This window comes from Macaca mulatta, chromosome 11 (genome assembly GCF_049350105.2).
Source record: "Macaca mulatta isolate MMU2019108-1 chromosome 11, T2T-MMU8v2.0, whole genome shotgun sequence".
In the NCBI taxonomy this organism is placed as follows: domain Eukaryota; kingdom Metazoa; phylum Chordata; class Mammalia; order Primates; family Cercopithecidae; genus Macaca; species Macaca mulatta.
The window spans coordinates 130,159,078-130,186,937 of record NC_133416.1 but is presented as its reverse complement, the minus strand read 5'-3'; the positions used below and the strand labels follow the sequence as shown (position 1 = coordinate 130,186,937).

Sequence of the window (27,860 nt, the reverse complement as noted above, 5' to 3'; positions counted from 1 at the left end):
TTGAACCTGGGAGGCGGAGGTTGTGGTGAGCCAAGATAGTGCTATTGCACTCCAGCCTGGGTGACAAGAGCGAAACTAAAAAAAAAAATTTTTTTTTTGGTAGAGACAGGGTCTTGCTATGTTGCAAGGGTCAAGCAATCCTTGCTATGTTGCAGGGTCAAGCAATCCTTCAGCCTGGGTGACAAGAGCGAATCTCAAAAAAAAAAAAAAAAAATTTTTTTTTTGGTAGAGACAGGGTCTTGCTATGTTGCCTAGGCTGCTCTTGAACTCCTGGCCTCAAGCAATCCTTCTGCCTTAGCTTCCAAAGGCACTGCGATTATAGGTGTAAGCCATGGTGCCCAGCCCATTTTAAGCTTTTAAGGAATAACCTCAACTCATCTAGTACCTCCCAGAGGCAATGAAGGTCAAAAAGGAGAAAGATAGCCTTGGCAACACAACGAAACCCCATATCTACAAAAAATACGAAAAAAAATAAGTAGCCGGGCATGGTGGCGCACCCCTGTGGGCCCAGCTACTCACTTGGAAGGCTGCGGTGAGAGGATCGCTTGAACCCAGGAGGTGGAAGTTGCAGTAAGCTAAGGTTGTACCACTGCATGCCAGCTTGGGCAACAGAGCAAGACCCCATCTCAAAAAAAGGAAAAAGGAGAAAGAGCCAGTATGTTAGAGGCTTCTGCCTGCAAGAGAACTCTGAGGTAGTCTGGTGGCAGTGGCAGCAGCTAGGACTCAGAGCCACAGGCCACAACCCCCCGCAGAGAGCCCCAAAGGAAAGTGCAGCAAGTACAGCAGAAAGCAGGGCGGCCCCAGACACACGGCACACGGCACACGCCACACGCCTAGGGTGATCGCGGCAGTGCTGCAACTACTAAGCCCTGCTGCTCTCAACTCCATTCTCCCAGGAAAAGTCGCTGCTGCAACCCAGTCCGGCCTCCATGGTTCCAAACAGTCATAGGGAGCTTCCCTAATCCCTCTCCCTTTCAAAGACTCCTTGTAACATTTCGGCTTAGAAAAGTAGACTAAGTTGAGCTGTGGTACACTTATATGCCTGTTAAATTAAACCACACTTTATATGTTTATATTTTAATTTTACAGAAACCAATTTAATTCCCACACTGCTTGTTGTAGGGAAGGGAAGATATTTCCTATTAATGACGCAAGCAGGAAAATCCAGTTAAGGGCACAGATCACCCTCGGTGGAGTGGGGCTCTTACTCAGTGATCAATGCATTCCTTGGCATTACTTCTTTTGGGCGAGTGCCATGTCCTATATACCTACATGTGCCCAAGTCCTAGCCTAGTGTCTAAACACTGAATGCTGGATGGATGGATGGATGGGTGGATGGATGGATGGATGGGTGGATGGATGGATGGATGAACGAATGATTCATCTCTGTAGTGTCTACTCTAGCTCAAAGCCTTCTGCACAACAGAAGGGCAAATCAGGTTAAACATATTCACTTCTATCCAGTGGCTAAATCAGGATCATGCCTAAAATTCTTAGATCAGGTCTTCCTACAACTGAGGATTATGAAAGTCATTATTAGCTCACACACATTTTATTTATTTATTTATTTATTTATTTATTTATTTATTTTCAGATGGAGCCTCACTCTGTCTCCGAGGCTGGAGTGCAGTGGCGTGATCTCAGCTCGCTGCAACCTCTGCCTCCCAGGTTATAGCAATTCTCCTGCCTCAGCCTGCCAAATAGCTAGGACTACAGGTGCGTGCCACCACGCCCGGCTAATTTTTTTCTATTTTTAGTACAGACGGGGTTTCATCGTGTTAGCCAAGATGGTCTTGATCTCCTGACCTCGTGATCCACCCGCCTCAGCCTCCCAAAGTGCTGGGATTACAGGCATGAGCCACCGCGCCAGGCCTATTTATTTATTTTTTGAGACGGAGTTTGGCTCTTGTCACCCAGGCTGGAGTATGATGGCGCGATCTTGGCTCCCTGCAACCTCCACCTCTGGGGTTTAAGTGATTCTCGTGCCTCAGTCTCCCGAGTAGCTGGGACTACAGGCATGAGCCACTATGCCTGCTAATGTTTGTATTTTTAGTAGAGATGGGATTTCACCATGTTGGTCAGGCTGGTCTCAAACTCCTGACCTCAGGTGACCCACCTGCCTTGGCCTCCCAAAGTGCTGGGATTACAGGTGTGAGGCACCGCATCCGGCCACATTTATTTCCTACCATATGGGGAATAGTAGTCAGTACTGGCCAATAGTAAGTGCACAGTCAATACTGACTGATGGAATATAATACAAGATCATATTAATTGCATCTTGCTGAGATTACCTGGAGTCCAGGGCCTTTGAGTCCTCCATCTTTGAGTCATACATCTGTATTAATTCCTGAGAATTTTCCACATTGAAATTAAGAAACTGCAGATCACTCTGTTGTTTTACATAAATCTGTCATGGATATTGATAAATCAATATGAAATGTAATAACAAAACTAAACTGAACCAACAATTTGGCAGTTTCCCTGAAACAGTTCATAAACCCTAAAACAGATCAGATAGTTACTAGGGAAATATGCTAAATATGTCTGCTTTTAATTTTCCTTTGTTAGCACTAAGATTTGCTAGGATAGCTGGGCTCCCTGCCTTTGATCACCACAAGCAAGACCCTGTCTGCTGTACTAAACATGATACACAGGCTGGGCTCAGTGGCTCACACCTGTAATCCCAGCACTTTGGGAGGCTGAGGTGGGTGGATCATGAGGTCAGGAGTTCAAGACCAGCCTGGTCAATATAGTAAAACCCTGTCTCTACTAAAAATACAAAAAATTAGTTGGCCTGGTGGTGGGCACATGTAATCCCAGCTACTTGGGAGGCTGAGGCATGAGGATCACTTGTACCTGGGGTGCGGAGGTTGCAGTGAGCCAAGATCAGGCCATTGCACCTCAGGCCGGGCGACAGTATGAGACTCTGTCTCAAAAAAATAAAATAAAATAAAAATAAATAAACATGATATACAACTAATGTAGTTAGGGTTCCAAACCACCAATTAAACAAAATCGACAGGCATACTTTTTTCTAATTTGCTATTTGTTTACAAACATTTCTTATGTGATAGAGAAGGATGATTGGGGACATACCTGTCTCAGATTGTGCAGTTCTGAATTTGTGCGTTCTTGCTTTGACTTCGCAATATTAAGCAATTCATCTTTCCTCTTTTCTCTCTCTACTATATAAGAACAAGTATTATTAAACATTTTTCATCAGCTGTATCAACACAAATCTCTCCATTTCCAACAATTCAATGCTCAGCTGACATTTTTGTTGTTGTTCCTGAACTTAAAAACAGCAGAATAGGCTGAACGAAGTGGCTCGCACCTGTAATTGCAGCACTTTGGGAGGCAGAGGTGGGTGGATCACTTGAGGTCAGGAGTTCGAGACTAGCCTGGCCAACATGGCAAAACCCCATCTCTACTAAAAATATAAATTTAGCCAGGTGTGGTGGTGCATGCCTGTGGTCCCGGTCACTTGGGAGGCTGAGGCAGGAAAATCATTTGAACCTGGGAGGTGGAGGTTGCAGTGAGCAGAGACTGCACCACTTCACTCCAGCCTGGATGATGGAGTAAGCACTTTGTCTCAAAAAAAAAAAAAAAAAAAAAGAAGTGATTTGTAGATTCAGGGATTATTTGTCTTTCCTTTTGTGGGTGATAGAATGAGGGTGATTTCCAAATTTCTATACTTAATACATATTACTTTAATTATTTATTTTTAAATTTTAGAAGATAAATATTTTTAAAAACAGAGATGGGGTCTCGCTATGTTGCCCAGGCTGATCTTGAACTCCTGGGTTTCACCACGTTAGCCAGGTTGGTCTCCAACTCCTGGCCTCATGGGATCTGCCCGCCTCGGCCTCCCAAAATGCTGGGATTACAGGCATGAGCCACTGTGCCTGGCCAAAACCGAGACATTTTAACAGTGGAAGGGATATCCATAGTGCATCTGACTCAGTGAGTCTCAATTCCACACGCCTCTCATGTTAACAGCATCCAAGCAGGGTGTACTCCTAATGTTTAAATAAACCTGTTTTGTTATAATCGCAGCTACTTTGGAGGCTGAGGTGGAAAGACTGCTTGAGCCCAGGAGTTTAAGACCAGCCTGAGCCAACACAGCAAGACACTGTCTCTTAAAAAAAAAATAAAAAAGATACTTGTTTTGCATACAGCATGGTCCCTAAACAAAAGCCAACTACTTTATCTGGCCCTCAGAGTAATTTTAAATATATCTGAATGTTGGCTGGTAGGGTTGTTGGGGGGTGGTGGGGGAGGGCAGGTGGTCAAAGAAAAAAAAATATATATATATATATATTTGAATGTTGCCTTAATCTCTGATTTTAGAATAATCTACTTTTGCATAAGAGGCAATGCCACTGTAAATATAAATGTTTCCCTAGTTCAGATAGTTTTCTCCACTGCTGGGTTTAGCTGAGAGATAAGAGTGGATTGGGTCTATTTTCACAAGTTGGCCACAGAAAACAAAGAGGTAAGGAACTCTCTGCTGCTATCTGCCTGAACAAGCAGCCTAAGATAAAACAACGGGGCCCACGCCTGTAATCCCAGCACTTTGGGAGGCTGAGACGGGTGGATCACGAGGTCAGGAGATCGAGACCATCCTGGCTAACACGGTGAAACCCCGTATCTACTAAAAATACAAAAATTAGCCAGGCGCGGTGGCGGGTGCCTGTAGTCCCAGCTACATGGGAGGCTGAGGCAGGAGAATGGCGTGAACCCAGGAGGCGGAGCTTGCAGTGACTGGAGATTGCGCCACTGCACTCCAGCCTGGGCGACAGAGCGAGACTTCATCTTAAAAAAAAAAAAAAACAACAACAATGGGAAGGGCCTTAGATGCCTGGAACCTGCTGAATTCTGATCAAGACTCTGCCTGGAAGACCTGAGGCAGACACTCAGTCTACAAGAGCTCACCTACAGGGCTGTCAGGACCCACAGAAATGTAAACTAGTATCATTGTTCCCTTTGCAAACTCCTTACTCCTACTTATGTACAAACAAGACATGTTTTGTTCTCTCAGCCTATGTAAAGAACACGCCTGTAATTCCAGCACTTTGGGAGGCCAAGGCAGGCAGATCACGAGGTCAGGAGATCGAGACCATCCTGGCTAACACAGTGAAACCCTGTCTCTATTAAAAAATACAAAAAATTAGCTGGGCATGGTGGCAGGTGCCTGTAGTCCCAGCTACTCGGGAAGCTGAGGCAGGAGAATGGCGTGAACCCAGGAGGCTGAGCTTTCAGTGAGGAGAGAACGCGCCACTGCACTCCAGCCTGGGCGACAGAGAGCTAGACTCTGTCTCAAAACAAACAAACAAATAAACAAACTGCATTGTCAGCAAGAGGAAAAAAAAAGTTTTAAACTTAAAAGTAAAACTTTGGCCGGGCGCGGTGGCTCAAGCCTGTAATCCCAGCACTTTGGGAGGCCGAGACGGGCGGATCACGAGGTCAGGAGATCGAGACCATCCTGGCTAACACAATGAAACCCGTCTCCACTAAAAATACAAAAAAAAAAAATTAGCCGGGCGTGGTGTTGGCGCCTGTAGTCCCAGCTACTCGGGAGGCTGAGGCAGGAGAATGGCGAGAACCCGGGAGGCAGAGCTTGCAGTGAGCCGAGATCGCGCCACTGCACTCCAGCCTGGGCGACAGAGCGAGACTCCGCCTCAAAAAAAAAAAAAAAAAAAAGTAAAACTTTAAGACATATTCCAACTTCAAATAAAACGTGGTAACATCTGAGTGGGTGCGGTGGTTCACACCTGTAATCCTAACACTCTGGGAGGCCGAGGTGGGTGGATTGTCTGAGCTCAGGAGTTCGAGACCAGACTGGGCAACACAATTAAACTGCGTCTCTACTAAAGTACAAAAAGTTAGCCAGGTGTGGTGGCGTGCACCTCCAGTCCCAGCTACTCTGGAGGCTGAGGCATAAGAATTGCTTGAACCCAGGAGGCAGAAGTTGAAGTAAGACAAGATTGTGCCACTACACTCCAGCCTAGGTGACAGAGCAAGACTCCATCTCCAAAAAAACAAAAACGAAAACAAAAAAACATGGTAATATTTAGCCATAGCACTTGACAGTATATTATCATGTTATACCTTTAAAAATTCTTTTTTGGGCTTAGGCCAAGCAAGATGGCTCATGCCTATAACCTTAGTACTTTGGGAGGCCAAGGCAGGAGGATTATCTGAGGCTAGGAGTTCAAGACTAGCAGCCTGGGCAACATAGTGAGACCCTGCCTCTACTAAAAATAAAAAAATAAAATAAAATAAAATTAGCTAGGTGTGATGACACATGCCTGTAGTCCCAGCTACTCGGGAGGCTGAGGTGGCAGGATCACTTGAACCCAGACAGTCGAGGCTGCAGTGAGCTATGATTGCACCACTGCACTCCAGCCTGGGCAACAGAGCAAGATCCTGTGTCTACAAAATAAATAAATAAATTCTTTTTAGGCTTTGTTCACTTTTATAATTAAAACATGCAAATCCACCAATTGTCTATATTTTGAAAAAGAAGAACAAAATATACAAAAATTGTTTTCAGACAATGGTGTGAGATTGTCTTCAGTAGAGAAGATGTTTAAAGAATCAATTTAGGATGCCAGGCATGGTGGCTTATGCCTGTAATCCCAACACTTTGGGAAGCAGAGGTAGGAGGATCGCTTGAGCCCAGCAGTTCCAGTCCAGACTGGGCAACTTAGTGGAACCTCATCCGTACAAAAAATTTAAAAATTAGGCATGTGTGATGGCATGTGCCTGTGGTCCTGCCTACTTGGGAGGCTGAGGTGGGAGGATCACTTGAGCCTCAGAGTTTGAGGTTGCAGTGAGCTGTGATTGTACCACTGCACTCCAGCCTGGGTAAAGAAATCTGCTTAGGATATGATAAAAATATTTCACAAAATCAAGTTATTATAATATTAGCTAACAAATTCCATGTATTTTATTTAGTAGTACATAGTAGAGTGCATGGGTAAAAAGTGATTAATCAAAAAGAAAAGAGGCTAACGTATCCTTTAAGCTTTGTTCCTTCCTTTGACCTCCCATAGCATTTTATGCATAGCATTTGTATAGTACTAAATTCTGTGGGCCTGTGAGCGTCTGAGCATACTGCAGGGCACCTGGCATACAAATGCTGGTCCAAGGACTGTTTCTTTTTTTTTTGAGATGGAGTCTCGCTTTGTCGCCCAGGCTGGAGTGCAGTGGCCGGATCTCAGCTCACTGCAAGCTCCGCCTCCCGGGTTTACGCCATTCTCCTGCCTCAGCCTCCCGAGTAGCTAGGACTACAGGCGCCCACCACCTCGCCCGGCTAGTTTTTTGTATTTTTAGTAGAGACGGGGTTTCACCATATTAGCCAGGATGGTCTCGATCTCCTGACCTCGTGATCCGCCCGTCTCGGCCTCCCAAAGTGCTGGGATTACAGGCTTGAGCCACCGCGCCCGGCCAGGACTGTTTCAATGCAACTGTAAAGCTACAAATATGTGATATCTTTAGTAGCATAACGGGTTATCATTACTTGTAGATGCAGCAATCCTAGAAATGGTGAAAATAGTGACCTCTAGTGGCAGAATACCACACTTCCCCCCATCTTTAATCACAAGAGATTAATATTAAGAATTCCATTTTACTTAAAACTCCTTAGGCCAGGCATGGTGGCTCACACCTGTAATCCCAGCACTTTGGGAGGCCGAGGCAAGAGGATCACTTGATCCCAGGAGCTAGAGGCCAGCCTGGGCAACATAGTGAGACCCTTCTCTGCAAAAAAATTAAAAATTCAGCCAGGCTACTCAGAAGGCCAAGGCAGGAGGATTCCTTGAGTATAGGAGTTGGAGGCTGCAGTGAGCTGTGATTACACCACTGCACTCCAACCCAGGAGACAGAGTGAGACCTTGTCTTTAATTTTTTTTTCCCATTAATTTATAGACAAACTGCATTCCATTCCCTGCCATATTCCTTACCTACTCCCAGTATCTCAGAGTTTCCACTGGTGAAGGCCTCCTTCTCCACTCCCAACTGAGAATGGCTGACACAGAGAGCTTGTTTACATCCCTACCAGCCAAGATGATTCTTTTGGGCTTTCTTTTCAGTGGTTTGTGTTAGGAAAGTCATTGATTTAGAGGTAAAGTTCCAAAGAGAAAATCATATGAACACTTTCTGGTCTACTGATACCTACCCTCAGTCCCCCTTTTTCTAGGGGTACACATTCATAAAAAACCCCTACTTAGCACCCATACAACCATTCTGTTTTTCATGTTCAGTAAATTACATGATATATTCAATACTTTATTATAAAACAGCCTTTGTGTGAGATGATTTTGTCCAACCGCAGGCTAATGCGAGTGTTCTGTGCATGTTTACGGCAGGCTAGGCTGAGCTATGCCAGTGGGTAGGTTGGCTTCATTAAATGCATTTTTGACTTATGAGGGGTTTATCAGAATGTAACCCTGTAAGTCAAAGAGCATCTATGTTATATTTTTAGTGAGAAGCAGAGTCACACGCTCAAGCTGGAAGGGAGAGTAGCTCATTTTGCAGAAGAGGAAACAGTGACTGGGAACGGGATGGCAGCATTAACATTTGCTGCTTGGTCCTCACTGATCCCGCAAAGGGTGTTAAAAACAAACAAAAAGGCTGGGCGCAATGGCTCCCGCCTGTAATCCCAGCACTTTGGGAGGCCGAGGCGGGCGGATTACCTGAGGCCAGAGTTCAAGACCAGCCTGCCCAATATGGTGAAACCCTGTCCCTACTAAAAATATGAAAATTAGCTGGGCATGGTGGCGCACGCCTGTAATTCCAGCTACTCGGGAAGCTGAGGCAGGAGAATTGCTTGAACCTGGGATGTGGAGGTTGCAGTGAGCTGAGATCGTGCCACTGTATTCCAGCCTGGGCAACAGAGTGAGACTCTGTCTCAGAAAAAAAAAAAAAAAAAAAAAAAAAAAAAAAAAAAAAGCCAGACTCACGCCTGTAATCTCAGCACTTTGGGAGGCCAAGGCTGGTGGATCACCTGAGGTCAGGAGTTCAAGACCAGCCTGACCAATGTGGCGAATCCCTGTCTCTACTAAAAATACAAAATTTAGCCAGGCATGGTGGCTCACACTGGTAATCCCAGCTACTAAGGAAGCTGAGGCAGGAGAATTGCTTGGGCCCGGGAGGCAGAAGTTGCAGTCAGTCAAGACTACCGCACTCCAGCCTGGGTGACACAGCAAGACCCTGTCTCAAAAAAAAAAAAAAAAAAAAAAAATTGGGCGAGGTATAATTCCTTTAGCCTGTCATCATAGCGAGTCTAGGTTACAAATACATTCAATCATCTGTTTTACCAGTAAAAAGCAATTCATCGTGCAGGCAACTTTTCTCTTGTTTGAGGCGAATGATCTCTTCTCGTTGCTCATTATTTTCTGTCGTCTTTTCGTTGAGGTCCTCTTCACAACAGAAGAAAAAGAAAGTCCTCAAATAAATACTAGTTTCCAGTCCTCAAAGACACACTATGTCTAACACTCATGTCCTCAGCAGCCCCTTCCAGTCCTGTTGGATCTATAGACAAAATCTGTTTCACAGCCAACATCTCCACCCCTGGCAAGGACCCTGGTTGGAGGCTTCACTTGCTCTCATCTCACTGACCTCCCTGCGCCAGCCTTGCCTCTCCTGTGACAGCCCAGTGTACACAGAGCAATCTTTTAAAAATCAAAATCTGCCCGGCGCAGTGGCTCATGCCTATAATCCCAGCACTTTGGGAGGCCGAGGCAGACAAACCACTTGAGGCCAGGAGTTCCGGACCAGCCTGGCCAACATGGTGAAACCCCGTCTCTACTAAAAATACAAAAATCAGCTGGGTGTGGTGGTGCACACCTGCAATTCTAGCTACTCGGAAGCCTGAGGCAGGAAAATTACTTGAATCCAGGTGGTGGAGGTTGCAGTGAGCTGAGATCATGCCACTGCACTCAACAGAGTGAGATTCCATCTCAAAAAAAAAAAAAGTAAAGTAAAATAAAAATAAAGGCCAAGTGCAGTGGCTCACGCCTGTAATCCCAACACTTTGGGAGGCTGAGGCGAGTGGATCACCTGAGGTCAGGAGTTCGAGACCAGCCTGGCCAACCTGGTAAAACCCCATCTCTACTAAAAATACAAAAATTAGCTGGGCATGGCGGCAGGTGCCCATAATCCCAGCTACTCAGGAGGCTGAGGCAGGAGAATCGCTTGAGAGGGAGGTGGAGGTTGCAGTGAGCCGAGATCACGTCACTGCACTCCAGCCTGGGCGACAAGAGTGAAATTCCATCTCAAAAATAAATACATAAAAAATAAATAAATAAAAATCTGCTTGTGTCATTTCTCAGTGAAAAGCCTTGCTACTGCACTGAGGATGAAATCCAAATTCATTTCCGCAAACTGCAGAGCCCAGCGTGACCTGACCCGCCCATCTCCCCACTGCCCTTCCCTCCTTTCCTTCTGTTCCTTGAATATGTCTGTGGTATGAGAAGAAACAGAGTTGGCTTTTGTCCTCTGTTCCTGGAACAGAGCTCCTAAAACCTGTCGAATTTCCTAAGTGACAGAAGCATCTTTTGTCATTCATGAAGAGCCCCAGTTGATTACGCCAGAGCACATGCTAACGAGGTGACTCAGGGTGGAGCCCCTACGTGGCCTCAGGATGCAGCCAGTCACCAGAAACACCAAGTGAGGAGAGGGCTGGAACCTGCAGTCCCACTTGTGGACCTCCAGGAAGGGGAGGGAGGGCTGGAGATTGAGCTCTATAAAAATTTTTCTTCTTCTTCTTTTTTTTTTTTGAGACAGGATCTTGCTCTGTTGCCCAGGCTGAAGTGTAGTGGCACGATCTTGGCTCACTGCAACCTCCACCTCCTGGGCTCAAGAAATCCTTCTACTTTGCCTCCCAGGCAGCTGGGACTACAGGATCACACCACCTATGCCTGGCTAATTTTTTGTAGAGACAGGGCTCTGCCATGTTATCCAGGCTAGTCTTGAACTCCTGGCCTCGGGTGATCTGCCTGCTTTGCCCTCCCAAAGTGCTAGGATTACATGTGAGCCATCATGCCCAGCCATTATTTCTCTTTTCTTAAATAAAAAAGTTTTAAGCTGGATGCAGTGGCTCATGCCTGTAATCCCAGCACTTTGGGAGGCCAAGGTGGGTGGATCATGAGGTCAGGAGTTTGAGACCAGCCTGACCAACATGATGAAACCCCATCTCTACTAAAAATACAAAAATTAGCCAGGCATGGTGGCGGGGGCCTGTAATCCCAGCTACTCGGGAGGCTGAGGCAGGAGAATTGCTTGAACCTGGGAGGTGGAGGTTGCAGTGAGCTGAGATCACGCCATTGCACTCCAGCCTGGGCAACAGAGTGAGACTCCACCTCAAAAAAAAAAAGTTTTAATATTGAATTTATAAAATGTTTATAATATATAAATATTGACAGAACAGACTTCTTTCTACTTGTATATTTTACCTCGGTATATATAAACATTCAATAAATACCAAATACCTAGAGTGTAGCCCTGGTGCTGCGCTATTAACAGTACACTGAAAAAGAGAAGCAGAGTCTGTTCCTGCTGCCAAGGGGATGATAATATGATTATGGTTTTAGCTGAAGCTACAAATGGAGATGAGACCTATGGCTAACCATAGGTCAGGGCATCATAAGGACAACATTTTCAAATGCTGAATCTTTTAAGTTAAATCAACAAAGATTGGCTGGGTGCGTTGGTTCACGCTTGTAAATCCCAGCACTTTGGGAGGCCAAGGCAGAGGGATCGCCTGAAGTCAGGAGTTCCAGACTAGCCTGGCCAACATGGCAAAACTCTGTCTCTACTAAACATCCAAAAATTAGCCAGGCATGGTGGTGGGCGCCTGTAATCCCAGCTACTTGGGAAGCTGAGACAGGGGAATAGCTTGAACTTGGGAGGTGGAGGCTTTGGTGAACCAAGATCGCGCCACTGCACTCCAGCCTGGGTGACAGAGTGAGACTCTATCGAAAATAAATAAATAAATTGGCAAAAATAAAAATTCCTAATATCCGAATCAGAAGTTTCTGCCCTCATCATGGGAAGAAATGCCCAGGCTAGCCTGCTAGCAAGGAGAAGATGAAACGTGTGAGGCAGAACTGCCCAGATGGGAAGCTCAGTGAGGCCCAATCGTAATCCGTCACCTCCCATTTACCTCTAGACACGTGGGTTTAATACATGCTGGGACTGCCTGCCACTGAGATACTGATGTTGTCTGCCACAAAGCAGGTATCAGCAATAGCTAATGGTACAGCCACCTCAACTAAGGCAGGATTACTTTAAAATACGATACATTCTGCAGTTTTCCCCAACTCTGTTATTTATCTTATAAGACACAAATTGCAGCATAATCCTATATAAATGAAATTCATATTAGGGCCTAAGGCTGGGAATTGATCTACTCGCAAGCATAAGATTAAGTGAACCCAAATGAAGAAATACATTACCAAGATAATACACTCATATCTTAAATGTAGGTCTCTTCCTTACCTTTTAGTTTACTGACTTCAATCTTAAGTGCCTTCAATTTCTGCTTATAATCTTGCTTTTCTTTCACAATACAAGTCTCCGCCATCTTGGCGTCACGTAGGGCATGCTCTAGCAATTTAAATTTACCCGAACAGTCTGCAATGTGATTGACTGCCTCAATAATATCTTTGTCCTAAAAACCAAATTTGAAAACGGTTATTCTACATTCTTAAATTCCAATTAACCAAAAAGAAAAGATAATACTAAGATCCGACTGTGTGCCAGGTTCCATTCTAAGCACTTTTCGCATATTAACTCATTTAATCTTTACAGTAACTCTATGAGGAGGTACTGTTGCTCTTGCCAAGTGACAGACGAGTCGACAGAAAGGCCATGTTCCTTGCCCCTGGTTACACAGCTAGTTAGTGGTGGAGCCACCATTTGAACCTAGCTGGCTGCCTCAGACACTATATACTGAACCACTACCCCTTACTCTCTCTCAGAAAGTTACAGTCAGACCATTCCATTACCTAAGAAACTATAATAGTAACAAGAGGGTAGGTGGCCCCTGGATGGGAAACTCATCCTCTGGATTATATAGGTCGGTCTAACGGCTCACCATTCCCTCCCATTTTCCAGCTTGTTAAAATGACAGACTCCACAACAACATCATTCCAAACCTACCAAATTAGAATTTCTTAATTGTTGAGGCAGTTTTAGTTACCAAAAAAGGTATCTGCTCCTTGAAAAGCAACTCAAACAACACCTAAAAGTATAAAAATAAGTAAAAGTTCTATCCCTCCCCCACTCACCTGGAATAACTGTTATTAAGAGGTTTTACCCGACTGAAGTTCTAAGTGTTTCTGCTACAGCCATCGTAAATGCACGCCTGAAAAATCACATTGTCTGCACATCTCGCACTAGGACTTACAGAATTAAAGGGTTGGGGCAGGTCATGCAAAAACCCATGGAACTTTGCGACCAGGCCAGTAGCAAAAAATAACAGTTCTAATAAGTACAAGAACACAGTTCAGTTAACACTAGGAGAGACCCACAACAGTCAATACCTTTCAGCCTGAAACCTGGACTCCTACTTACTCCTTTGATAAGGATGTCCTGGAGGGCATCTGCTTCTAAGGAAACCATTTTCATCAGATAAAATCTCTCAGTCTAGGAACACAGCCTTTTTTTTCGGATGAAGTCTCGCTCTGTCATCAGGCTGGAGTGCAGTGGTGTGATCTCAGCTTACTGCAACCTCCGCCTCCTGGGTTCAGGCAATTCTCCTGCCTCAGCCTCCCAAGTAGCTGGGACTACAGGGGTGTGGCACTACGCCCAGCTAATTTTTGTATTTTTTTAAATAGAGACAGGGTTTCACCATGTTAGCCAGGATGGTCTCGATCTCTTGGTTTTATGATCCGCCTGGCTCAGCCTCCCAAAGTGCTGGGATTACAGATGTGAGCCACCGTCCCTGGCCTTCTTTTTTTTTTTTTCTTTTTTTGAGACAGTCTCACTGTGTCACCCAAGCTGGAGTGCAGTGGTGCAATCTCGGCTCACTGCAACGTCTACCTCCCAGCTTCCAGGGATCCTCATACTCCAGCCTCCAGAGTAGCTGAGATTACAGGCATGCCACCATGCCCGGCTAACTTTTTTGTATTTTTAGTAAAGACAGGGGTTTCACCATGTTGGCCAGGCTGGTCTCGAACTCCTAACCTCAAGGAATCCACCCGCCTCGGCCTCCCAAAGTGCTGGGATTATGGGCATGAGCCACTGCACCCGGCCTCCAGGAGCACACCCTTCCTAATGCACCCACTGTTTTAATGGTGGGGAAATGCCTTGCCAGCACCTCCACACATACCTACAGCTTTGCCAGAGTTTGCTATGATGGAAACCAGAGAGGTTGTTGAAGCCACTAAACTGGCTACTACTTGACTAAAGATATGACTGTAGATTTTAATATTTTCTATTTAATTTTCAGAGCACTTGCCCCAATCACTTCAAAACAATGTGCTGAGAAAAATCACATCTTTATTAGCGTGAGCATTTCATTATACCAACATCGCTCCCTTAAATACCAATTGTCAAAGACGCGCATAACAGCAGGAGACTGTGTATCGTTGTATATTGCATGTTAGTGACTATATCAACTGCTCGATTGCAAATGGTTTTTCTCTCCATTAAAAAAAATTATCAAGCAATCTAATTGCCAATAACTCTATGAGACCTAATAATGGATACCCGGGGAGAAAATAAGTTAATTCAGACCTGCCAGCCCATGGAATGGGCCTTGGAGACAGAAGACCAGAAGCAGAGTCCTGCCTCCTTTCTTCATGCCTTGGGAACATCATTTTAAATTTGTTTCCCTCATTTCTAACTGGGCGTTTTAAAAAACAAGAGCAACATTGGTAGCTTTACATTTCTGAGATGCTAGGGACTTAGGTAAGATAATGAATGTGAATAGAAACCACCAAGCACTCTGGCAAATGGAAGAATTCTTATTTTTGATTACCTTTAGCTTTATCATTGTCGTGAGAGCTTGTTCTCGAGCTTGTAACTGTCCTACCTGAGCAGAAAGTTCCACTAACGTGTTGCTGAGAGTTTCGTTTCTAGCCTACAAGAAAACAACACAGATGATACTGCTTGAGTCCTTTTAAAGCTTTCACTACGCTCGCTAGCCATAGTCTGTGCTTATTTCTCCATTTTGTTTTTTCCTTGTTTGACTTGTTAGTAACAAAAAAAGAGTTGGTAATGAAGTGGGCTAATAAAACCCACATTGTTTTAGTAACAAAGTGGGCTAAGAAAGCAGTCATCAAAAAAGAATACAAATATGTATTTCTCTATTAATTCTACCATCCTCTCAGTACTTGTATTTGCCCTACTGAATTATGTTGATGATGCTTAACATGTCTATTTCCTAATATCTTTTATGTGTAATTTTGGGTTGGGAAGAGGGAAGAAAATGAATGAATGAGAACTGTATTAGTAAGAGATTTCCTTTGTTGAAACAAAGTAGCATTAGTGAACTCTGTGAATTTAAAAAATATTCTTTGTCGAAAGAACTTCCTACTGGGGTATTCCTACTCATCAGTTATTTAAAAAAAACACACATAGTGCTAGATCTGATATAATTATTATGTATACAATCTATTCACTAGTTGAGAAAAATAACCATCAGGCTTTTTTTTTTTTTTTTTTTTTGAGATGGAGTCTCACTCTGTCGCCCAGGCTAGAGTGCACTGGTGGTATGATCTCGGCTCACTGCAACCTCCGCCTCCTGGGTTCAAGTGATTCTCCTGCCTCAGCCTCCGGAGTAGCTGGGATGAAGGATGTAACACATAAACAAGCTGGCTTTCTGCGTCTCTTATGAGCATGAACTCAAAAAATACCTGATGACTGACGAATTAGAAGAGAAAACCAAAAAAATCTGTCTTTTTTTTTTTTTTTGACACAGAGTCTCGCTCTTTCCCCCAGGATGGAGTGGAGTGGTGTGATCTCGGCTCACTGCAACCTCTGCCTCTCAGGTTCAAGTGACTCTCCTACCTCAGCCTCCCGAGTAGCTGGGACTACAGGCGCCCGCCAAAACACCTGGTTGATTTTTGAATTTTTAGTAGAGAGGGGGTTTCACCATGTTGGCCAGGCTGATCTCAGACTTTGGACCTCAAGTGATCTGCCCACCTCGGCCTCCCAAAGTGCTGGGATTATAGGTGTCAGCCACCGTGTCGGGCTCAAAAAACAAGTCTTAGAGGTTTTATTCCCAATATGCCACTAACGTTATAAGATACAATAATTGGCTGGGCACAGTGGCTCACATCTGTAATCCCAACACTCTGGGAGGCCGAGGCGGGCGGATCACCTGATATCGGGAGTTTGAGACCAGCCTGACCAACATGGAGAAACTCCGTCTCTACTAAAAATACAAAATTAGCTGGGCGTGCTGGTGCATGCCTGTAATCCCAGCTACTCGGGAGAGTGAGGCAAGAGAATTGCTTGAACCCAGGAGGCAGAGGTTGCAGTGAGCCGAGATTGTGCCATTGCACTCCAGCCTGGGCAACAAGAGCGAAACTCCGTCTCAAAAATAAAAAGACGCAATAATTTAGAAAACATCATTGAAGCTACCAAAACTTGATGATACCCTCTCATCTTTGAGGAAAGCTTTCTAAAATAACCCATTGTTGATTAAATGGTAGATGCTACTAAACCAAATGGCATAACAGTTACAAAGGGTTGTACTGAAGCTCAATCTCTAAGACAGGATAGTGCTGTGCAACTAACCAAAACTGTAGGATAAACACAGAACTACAAGGGGTGGATGAGTGTAGATACCTTCATACACACACGTATGCATTTTTGCATTGGTTGTTTGTTGTGATTGTTGTTTTTTATCGAGATGAAGTCTCACTGTGTTGCCCAGGCTGGACTTGAACTCCTGGGCCCAAGCGATGTTTCTGCCTCAGCCTCCCCAGAAGCTGGGACTACAGGCACTCACCACTGTGCTTGGCTTACATGTGCTTTTTTGTTGTTGTTGTTTTGTCACCCAGGCTGGGGTGTAGTGGCACAATCACAGCTCACTGCAGCCTTGACCTCCTGGGCTCAAGTGATCCTCCTGCCTCAGCCTCCCAAGTAGCTGGGACCACAGCAGTACACCACCACACCCAGCTCATTTTTGTATTTCCATTTTTTCATAGAGACAGGCATTTGCCATGTTGCCAAGCATGGTCTCGAGTTCCTGGGCTGAAGCAATCCTCCCACCTCAGCCTCCCAAACAAAGGGCTGGGATAACAGGCATAAGCCACCGAGCCACTGTGCCCAGCCTCACATGCATTTTTAATGAAACATTTAAATATAATTTTTCTTTTTTCTTCTCTCTCTTTTTTTTTTTTTTTGAGACAGAGTTTCCCTCTTGTTGCCCGGTCTGGAGTGCAATGGTGAGATCTCGGCTCACCGCAACCTCCACCTCCCGGGTTCAAACGATTCGCCTGCCTCAGCCTCCCGAGTAGCTGGGACTACAGGCGCGCGCCACCATGCCCAGCTAATTTTGTATTTTTAGTAGAGAGAGGGTTTTTCCACGTTGGCCAGGCTGGTCTCAAACTCCCGACCTCAGGTGATCCGCCCACCTCGGCCTCCCAAAGTGTCGGCATTACAGGAGTGAGTCACCGCACGTGGCCAAATCTAATTTTTCAATAACTTAAACACAAAGGGAATTTGGACTAGTGAAGTTTGTCAGAAAATAATCCCAACCTCAAGGTCTTCAGAGAGAAGAGAAGAATGCGTTGCCTTTTGAGCCATTTCCTGAAGCTGTAGTTGGGTCTTTTGGAGAGCAGTTTGGCATTCCATTTGGTTGGATTCAAGAGATTTTACCTTCTTCGTGAGTGACCTGATTATTTCAGTTCTTTTATGTAGTTCACCTGAGGGAAAGTTCATCAATAATTTGCAGTCAGACCTTCAGCTTAAAATGCATTATTTTCAAAATGGGTGGTTAAAAAGTAAAAGTGTGCTAGAGAATTTTTACAAAGACAATCTTCTTTTAAAACCTTTTTTACGAAATGCACACTATCACCCCTAATCAAGAAACAGAACTGTGAGCAACTGGAAGCCTCTGGAGGTCACTTCCTGAACATCATCTCTCCAGCTTCTACTTTCCCAACCATGAGACTGATCTTCGAGTAATCACTTCCTAGCTTTTCACTGCAGCTTTACCAATGACCACATGCCTCAAAATTATAGTTTAATTTGAACCATATAAAAATGGAATCATATTCTGAGAATTCTTCTGTTTGCTTTTTTTGCTTAAGATGATGATTCTGAGATTCGCTCAGTTGTGTATAACTTGTGATTGTGTACTAACATTGCCCGGTAATATTCCACTGAATGATTACACCAAAGCTTATTTCTGTTTTCTGTTTTCTTTTTTTTTTTTTTTTTTTGGTGAGACAGAGTCTCCCTCTATTGCCCAGGCTGGAGTGCAATGGCATGATCTCGGCTCACTGCAACCTCTACCTCCTGGGTTCAAATGATTCTTCTGCCTCAACCTCCCAAGTAGCTGGGACTACAGGCGAGCGCCACCAGGTCCAGCTAATTTTTTTGTATTTTTAGTAGAGACGGGGTTTCACCATATTAGCCAGGATGGTCTCCATCTCCTGACCTCGTGATCCATCCACCTCAGCCTCCCAAAGTGCTGGGATTACAGGTATGAGCCACTGCGCCCAGCCTACCAAAGGTTATTTCTAATATTGATGATCATTTGGGTTATTTCTACTTTGCAGCTATGATAAACAATGCTGCTCTGAATATTCTTTGACACGCATCTTTTTTTTTTTTTGAGATGGAGTCTCGCTCTGTAGCCCAGGCTGGAGTGCAGTGGTGTGATCTCAGTTCACTGCAACCTCCGCCTCCCAGGTTCAAGCAATTCTCCTGCCGTAGCCTCCGGAGTAGCCCGGACTACAGGCATGAGCCACCATGCCTGGCTAATTTTTGTATTTTTAGTAGAGACGGAGTTTCGCCATGTTGGCCAGGTTGGTCTCGAACCCCTGACCTCAGGTGGTTCGCCTGCCTTGGCCTCCCAAAGTGCTGGGATTATAGACGTGAGCCACAGCGCCAGGCCTTTTTACATGCATCTGGGTGCATATTTTCAAGAGTTTCTCGAGAGCCTTGCTTCTCAAAATGTGATCCCTGGACCAGCAGCGGCAGTGGCATCGCCTGGGATGCCTGTTAGAAATGCAGATCCTTGGGCCCCAGACCTACTGTATCAGAATCTAAATTTTAACAAGCCCCTTAAGTGATTCATGTGTCTATTATAGGGTGAGAATATTCTAGAAGTGGCTTTGCTGGGCTGTAGGATATGCACATCTTCAGCTTCACCAGATACTGCCAAACGATTTTGCACACGAGCAGTAACAACTGACTCCCGCTAGCAGCGTCTCAGCTTTCCCTTGGCGTCATACTTTACCAAAACCCAATAATTTCTGCCAGGCTAGTAAAGGTAAAATAGTATCTCAATTTGGTTTTTATTTGCATTTCCCTAATTACTAATGAGAATAGGAAACTTTTTATATATTTATTGGACATTCAATTTTCCTCTTTCCATGAGGTGCCTATTCAAATCTTGCTCATTTTAAAATAAAATACTGATAGCTACGTATAATGTGGGTTATATATGTTATATGTGTTATCTTTGTTGTTTTAACATGTTTATATAAGAGCCATAAGATGTTATACTGCATTTAATCAGCAACCATGTTAAATGCTGTGTGTGTATACGCGTGTGGGTGTGGTCAGAGTAAAATCAGATGGTCATCAAAGAAACAAAAAAAAATAATACATTTGGGCTTTTGTTTGTTTCTTTCTTTGTTTTGACACAGAGTCTTACTCTGTCGCCCAGGATGGAGTGCAGTGGCACGATCTCGGCTCACTGCAACCTCCACCTCCCAGATTCAAGCAATTCTCCTGCCTCAGCCTCCTGAGTAGCTGGGACTATAGGTGTGCACCACCATGCCCTGCTAATTTTTGTATTTCTAGTAGAGATAAGGTACACCATGTTGGCTGGGCTGGTATCGAACTCCTGACCTCAAGTGATCGGCCTGCCTCAGCCTCCCAAAGTGCCGGGATTAAAGGCATGAGCCACCGCGCCCCACCAAAAATGACAGATTTGGATTGCCACATTTACAGAATCCTTTGAGTAATGTTAAGTAAAAAAAGGTTATCTTTCTATTACACAGATCTAGTGTTTTCTCCTCTAATGCATTCTACTAACAATCTAGAGTCAATGGAACATTCAGATTTAGGGCAGCACTGAAGGAATGACAGAATTAAAATATGGTATCAAATAAACTTTTTGCAACCATTTTTGAGACAGCTATATATATATATATATATATATATATACATAGAGAGAGAGAGAGAGAGAGAGAGAGAGAGACAGGGTCTTGTTCTGTCCCCCAGGCTGGAGTGCAGTGGCGCAATCTTGGCTCACTGCAACCTCCACCTCCCGGGTTCAAGTGATTCTCGTGCCTCTGCCTCCCGAGTAGTTGAGATTACAGGTGTGCACCACCACGCCCAGCTAATTTTTTGTATTTTTAGTAGAAGTGGGGTTTCACCATGTTGGCTGGGCTAGTCTCCAGCTCCAGAGCTCAAATGATCTACCAAAGTGCTGGGATTACAGGTGTGAGCTACTGTGCCTGGACAGACAGCTATAATTTTAAAAGATGACCATTTTAGGAACTTAAGATCAAGTTCAATACAAAAAGCTTAAAATCTTTCAGCTTAGTTTAAGAGAATGGCCGGGCGCGGTGGCTCAAGCCTGTAATCCCAGCACTTTGGGAGGCCGAGACGGGCGGATCACGAGGTCAGGAGATCGAGACCATCCTGGTTAACACGGTGAAACCCCGTCTCTACTAAAAAATACAAAAACTTAGCCGGGCGCGGTGGTGGGCACCTGTAGTCCCAGCTACTCGGGAGGCTGAGGCAGGAGAATGGCGTGAACCCGTGAGGCGGAGCTTGCAGTGAGCTGAGATCCGGCCACTGCACTCCAGCCCGGGCGACAGAGCGAGACTCTGTCTCAAAAAAAAAAAAAAAAAAAAAAAAGAGAATGGCTAGTCATATGGCATCTTCATTCATAGTCTCGTTCAAAACTTCAGCCTCACCAATGGCGCTCACCCCATGTTAACTGGAGCTCTATCCAGCCCCCTTTTTATGCTGAAATACTTTGCTTATCCTACTTTATTTAAATGTGTCTGTCCCATTATCACTGTTCATAAAGTCCTCCTGTCTCCAATGAGCCTAAACTTGAGGACAGCAGGGGTTGCAGTCTTTACTTCCTCTCTGTCTTCCCCATGAGCCCATCAATGTGTTAGCACAAAGGAGTGCATAACTGTTGTCACTGAATGTATTTCTGACCTTCTAATTTGCTGCAACGTTCTTCCAATGTCAACACTTTCTGCCGATCCTCTTCCCATGAAAGAAGCTGTTGCTGGTGCACTGCAACCATGTCATTGAGCTCTTTATCTCGATCTTTTAATTCTCCAATGAGCAACTGCAGCTCCTTCCGTTGTTTCTCAATAGTGGAAATCTCAACTTCTGACCCGATGTTCTAAACATAGAAAGCGGTTTCACATCAAAATAGAATGAAATCAGTAATAAATCAGCCAAAGTCAATTTTCCAAATAAGTATATCTTCTTTTGCTGCCAGCTCCAAGTAGTTCAATTAAGTTTCAAGTTAATAACATGGCAGCAAAGATTATGTATACTTAAAACATATTCAAGTTAAAACCTACCATGCACTCTGCCTCTCTACAATTTTCTGTCATGCCATACGTGCCATGCCTAAAAAGTGGGACTGTTTCTAAAACCCGCTGGGTAAACAAATAAACCTATTTCTGCACATTTCTTCCCCTTTGCCAACAACCCTTTTCTCTGCCAGTCAATAACATTATCTCCCACCTTGCCCCAGCAATTTGAGTAACCAAGTACAGGTTAAACATGAAATAGTGGCCAGGCGTGGTGGCTCACACCTATAATCCCAGCACTTTGGGAGGTCAAGGTGGGTTGATCACCTGAGGTCAGGAGTTTGAGACGAGCCTGACTAACATGGCAAAACCCCATCTTTACTAAAAATACAAAAATTAGCTCAGTGTGGTGGCATATGCCTGTAACCTCAGCTACTCAAGAGGCTGAGGCAGGAGAATTGCTTGAACCCTGGAGGCGGAGGGTGCAGTGAGCCGAGATCGTGCCATTGCACTCCAGCCTGGGCGACAAGAGTGAAACTCTAGCTCAAAAACAAAACAAAACAAAACCATGAAATAGTTACTGTTTAAATGTAAATGATTCTTACTAAAGAATGGGAATTTTAGTCTATAAAAATAAAATTAAGTCTTCCAGTATTCAATATTCATGAAAACTATAACATCTAAGGCATCTATACATATTCAATCTATTAAGGACAATTTAATATTGTAACTGGTCCAAATACAACATACATAATTAAAAACCAAATTCTGTAAGGAAATTTTTCACATATACCCAAAGACAATAGTATGATAAACTCCCATATACTCAGTACCTAGGTTCTACCATTATTGAGATTTCACTACAGCTGCTTCACTTTCCTTTTATTGATTAAAAAATACCACTTCACCCTTACATCCTTCAGAATGCATCTCTAAAAATGAACATTTCCTATATAACCATGATGCCATTTTTATACCTAATAATATTATCTATTAATACAATAATTCCTTTTAAGTATACAGCATTTGAAAGTCTAACAAGTTGGTCTGACCAAATTGTGATCCCAGAATTAGCCACTTAGTGGCTACATAACCTTGGGCAAGTTACTTAACTTCTCTAAGCATTAGTTTCCTCACCTGTAAAATGATAGCAACGGCATTTTAACATCTTGGAGTGACGAAGATTAAACAAGACAAACTCTGTAAAGTACTGAGCACAAAGCCTGGCCCGTAGTAATCACTTAACAAACATCAGCTCTCATTAACACTGTAAACCGCATTTCAAATCATGGTGCGGTCCCTACCTATGAAATAAAGAACTAAAAGTGTTACTTTAATAGAGTTCCACCTTAAAGACAGCAATTAAAGGTTCACCAGTGGCCCTTTGTACTCCCTTACTGCTTTTTGAAAAATAAGATTTGTAAATAAACAAAAATAATGAGGGGGGCTCAGTGGCTCACACCTGTAATCTCAGCACTTTGGGAAGCCGAGGTGGGCAGATCACCTGAGGTCAGGAGTTCGAGACCAGCCTGGCCAACATGGCGAAACCCTCTCTCTACTAAAAATACAAAAATTAGCTCGGCATGGTGGTGGGCGCCTGTAGTCCCAGCTATTTGTAAGGCTGAGGCGGGAGGATCGCTTGAACCTGGGAAGCAGAGGCTGCAGTGAGCCGACATTGCGTCGCTGCGCTCCAGCCCTGGGGACAGAGCCAGATCCTGTCTCAAAAATAAATAAGAATGATGAATAAATTACAGTTACTAGTCTTAACAAGGAAAATGGAATTTGGAGTCAAGGGATTTCAAGTCCCAAGGCTTGAATTCCAGTGTTGGCCCAGCCCTTTTTTCATGCATTCAACATAATTTATTGAGCGCCAGTGGCTGGGCCACAGCCCGCCAGGCAAGGAGCACATATTCCACTCCAGGAAAACAGGCAGTAAGCCGAGTATACAAAGGCAGGTCGTCTTACACTGATGGACGCGAACCTTGGGCAAGCCCACTTCCAGACTTTTTGGTACAGTGGAGCTGTGAGAGAGCTCCTTTCTTTACTCGCCAGGTTGTGTAAATTAAGGACACCCAGCGAGGTAAATGGGAGAGCAGGTCCCCAGACGCCAGTCGTCCTCCTTAAACAGTAAGCACCGGGTACGCGCTACTCTGTGACCTGAGCTGAATAATAAGGTGTTATTGGGTTAAGGAAACGGTGGTGACACCGTTTTCCTCTGTGTCCAATGTATTGTTTCACTTTTTTTTTTTTTTTTTTTGAGATGGAGTCTCGCTCTGTCACCCAGGCTGGAGTGCAGTGGCGCGGTCTCGGCTCACTGCAAGCTCCGCCTCCCAGGTTCACGCCATTCTCCTGCCTCAGCCTCCCGAGTAGCTGGGACTACAGGCCACCACGCCCGGCTAATTTTTTTTGTATTTTTAGTAGAGACGGGGTTTCACCGTGTTAGTCAGGATGGTCTCGATCTCCTGACCTCGTGATCCGCCCGCCTCCGCCTCCCAAAGTGCTGGGATTACAGGCGTGAGCCACCGCGCCCGGCCCGTTTCACATTTTAAGTAGACACGGTTCTTGAGAAGCAGTAGATTTCGACCAATGTGCACCATTGCAGCGGCGCCCAGCCGCGCTCGGAACCGCCGCTCACCTGGCGTCCGGCAAGAAAGGCCGCCGGAGGGTTCATAGGTGTTTCCTCCGCCCCCGGAGAAGGCCGGTGTGGACGGCGTCACCTTAGAAACGCCATCGGCGCGCCTGCCCCGAGCGGCGGGGGCGAGCCCGGAGCCCCGCGCCCTCGGCCGTCCCCCGCCCCGCACCCCAACCGCCTGCCTGGCGCCCACGCGGCGTGCGCTCGCCGGGGCTCGGGGCTCCCATCCAGGGTTTCCCGGCTGCAGCCCCGCCGCGCTGATGGGCACTGTTCTTCCACCTCAGAGACTGGGGGCTCCCAAGTGGCTCAGGCTGAGTATGGACGCTTTTTGCCCACGCCTGAGGCTCCAGCGCTGGAAGGCCTCGAAGAACCGGCTCTTCACCATTACCCAGGGAATGAAGAAGTTAATAAAGGCTGCTGCGCCGCCCCCAGCACCCTGGTTTATGACATTTGAATTGCTCACTCCCCTATCTTCCATCTTCACCCTAATAACCGTGAGCTCGGCAGTGCTCGCTCCTGTGTAGCTGGCTCCAAGAACAGGACCTGACACCCGAATGCCTGGAGGCAGAGCCCAGCCCTTGGAGATAACAGTTGCGAGCCACCCTAGCACCTTTGATACTTTAAACCAAGAATCACAGATGAAGAGGGGGAAATTGATTTTGGGGGGCTCCTGAAAAGCAATGAGAAGAACCACGGTACTTTGTCCTGACAAAATCTACGATATTTTGGGTTGAATCTAAGCTTTTTCACCTGTCCTTCCATAGTCACCTCTTCATCCCCGTGGGAACGGGACTAGGAAAAAATAAGGCTTATCACACTTCAGCCCTGGCTGCGCATCCCTGAATGCTTAACTCATCAGACAGCAAGACAATTACTAAGTACCGTCTTACAGGGTTTCAACTTTACTTTTTGGTTGAATATGAAATAGCAAAACATGCCCTTGTGTTCAAAAAAGACAATCTGAAAATGGAAAAACAAAATTAAGATTTCTTACTTTGAAGCTTTACTGACAGGCTCATGTTTGGGAGACCAAGACAATGTCTTAGAATTTAAAAATCAAGAAAGCTGGGCGCAGTGGCCTGTAATCCCAGCACTTTGGGAGGCCAATGTGGGAGGATCTCTTCAGCTCAGGAGTTCACCCGTCTCTAAAAAACAATTTTTTTTTTTCCTTCGCCCTTGTCGCCCGGGCTGGAGTGCAATGGCACAATCTGGGCTCACTGCAACCTCTGCCTCCAGCCTCAAGCAAATCTCCTGCCTCAGCCTCCCAAGTAGCTGGGATTATAGGTGCCCACCACCATGCCAGTTTTTTTGTATTTTTAGTAGAGATAGGTTTCACCACATTGGCCAGGCTGGTTGTGAAATCCTGACCTCAGTTGATCCACCCACTTCGGCCTCCCAAAGTGCTGGGATTACAGGTATGAGCTACTGCACCTGGCCAAAAAATAATTTTTTTTTTTTTCCCCAGAGTTTCACTCTTGTTGCCCATGCTGGAGTCCAATGGCTTGATCTCAGCTCACTGCAACTTCCATCTCCCAGGTTCAAGCGATTCTCCTGCCTCAGTCTCCCGAGTGGCTGGGATTACAGGCATGCACCACCATGCCTGGCTAATTTTGTATTTTTAGTAGAGACGCGGTTTCTCCATGTTGGTCAGGCTGGTCTCGAACTCCCAACCTCAGGTGATCTGCCCACCTTGCCTTCCCAAAGTGCTGGGATTACAGGCATGAGCCACCGCACCCGGCCAATCCCAGCACTTTGGGAGGCCGAGGTGGACAAGTCATTTGAAGCCAGAAGTTTGAGACCAGCCTGGCCAACATGGTAACACTCTGTTTCTACTAAAACAAACAAACAAACAAAATTAGCTGGACGTGATGTCGGGCACCTGTAATCCCAGCTACTCGGGAGGTTGAGGCAGGAGAATCACTTGAACCCTGTTGGTGGTGATGAGATGTAAAGGAATGAGATGTAAAGGAACATGATCCACCTGCCTTGGCCTCCCAAAGTGCTGGGATTACAGGCATGAGGCACCTTGCCTGGCATAAATTTTTTTTTAAAGTTAACTGGGCATGGTGGTGCACTCTTCTGGTCTCAGCTACTCAGGAGGCTGAGACAGGAGGATCACTTGAGCTAGGAGATGGAGGCTCCAATGAGCTGTGATCATGCCACTGCATTCCAGCCTGACCGACAGTGAGACCCTGACTCAAAAAACAAAAACAAGGCCAGGCGTAGTGGCTCATGCCTGTAATCCCAGCATAGAGAGGCTGAGGTGGGCGGACCATGAGATCGGGAGTTCAAGACCAGCCTGGTTAATATGGCAAATCCGTCACTATTAAAAATACACACACAAAAAAAAACTAGCCAGGTGTGGTGGTGCGTGCCTGTAGTCCCAGCTACCCGGGAGGCTGAGGCAGGAGAATCGCTTGAACCCAGGAGGCGGAGGTTGCAGTGAGCCAATATTGCGCCACACCACTCCAGTCTGGGCAATAGAGGGAGACTCTGTCTCAAAAAAAACCCCAAAACACAAAAAACAAACAAAAAAACCTCACCACCACCACCAGAACCCAAAACCAAATAGCCAATAAACACAAAAAGGTGGTCTACTTCCCTGATCATCACAGAAATGCCAATAAATAAACAAATTCTGAGTAGTTGCTAAAAACAGCCTAGCAGTAGATGACTGCAGTAAGTTGGTGGTGATGAGATGTAAAGGAATGTGGGTTGAATGTCAATTTTTGAAGTCAGGAGCGTTTTAATTCATGTTTCTTAGGTTTCACCATTGTAAGACTTGGTATTTTTGGCTAAGCGCGGTGGCTCACGCCTGTAATCCCAGCACTTTGGGAGGCCAAGGCAGGCGGATCATGAGATCAGGAGATAGAGACCACCCTGGCAAAAACGGTGAAACCCCGTCTCTACTAAAAATACAAAAAAATTAGCCAGGTGTGGTGGCGGGCACCTGTAGTCCCAGCTTCTAGGGAGGCTGAGGCAGGAGAATGGCATGAACCCGGGAGGTGGCGGGGCTTGCAGTGAGCGGCGATCGATCGCGCCACTGCACTCCAGCCTGGGCGACAGAGCGAGACTCCGTCTCAAAAAAAAAAAAAAAAAAAAATTAACATTAGCCGGGCATGGTGGTATGTGCCTTCAGTCTCAGCTACTCCAAAAGCTGAAGTGGGAGGATCACTTGAGCCTGGGAGGTCAAGGCTGCAGTGAGCTGTGATCACACCACTGCATTCCAGCCGGGGCAACAGAGCGAGACCTAATCTCAAAAATGAATACAATTGTGTATCTAGACTAGTAAGAAATTAGGCTCATTTTGATTATGGTTCATAAATAGTAACTGAGTATGGTAAAAGGATTATGATGACTAGGTGCAAATTAAAAATCTCAATCATTTTACCTTCGCTCCCCAAAGGTTTTCTTTAAAACAAACAAAAAAATTTAAAAATAATACATAACTTTAAAAAAATGACAGAGGTGAAAGCTACATGAATGACACTGCATCTGATTTTATACTCACAGTCTAATCCAAACTG

General features: G+C 45.2%; 1 protein-coding gene across 2 annotated transcripts in view; it reads right to left on the bottom strand.

Moving 5' to 3' along the window:
* Window positions 1-24,518, bottom strand: part of CCDC62 (coiled-coil domain containing 62) — a 57,361-nt gene extending 32,843 nt beyond the window's left edge. For both annotated transcript variants that reach the window (XM_077955629.1, XM_028830048.2), the window contains exons 1-8: window positions 24,337-24,518; window positions 21,373-21,565; window positions 17,719-17,885; window positions 14,990-15,091; window positions 12,505-12,676; window positions 9,324-9,425; window positions 3,097-3,185; window positions 2,292-2,407 (exon numbers count right to left, since the gene is read on the bottom strand). In XM_077955629.1, the coding sequence (XP_077811755.1) occupies window positions 2,292-2,407; window positions 3,097-3,185; window positions 9,324-9,425; window positions 12,505-12,676; window positions 14,990-15,091; window positions 17,719-17,885; window positions 21,373-21,565; window positions 24,337-24,372 (977 nt within the window). In that variant the 5' untranslated portion in view covers window positions 24,373-24,518. The remainder of the gene's footprint in view (window positions 1-2,291; window positions 2,408-3,096; window positions 3,186-9,323; window positions 9,426-12,504; window positions 12,677-14,989; window positions 15,092-17,718; window positions 17,886-21,372; window positions 21,566-24,336) is intronic.
* Window positions 24,519-27,860: the final 3,342 nt, after the last annotated feature.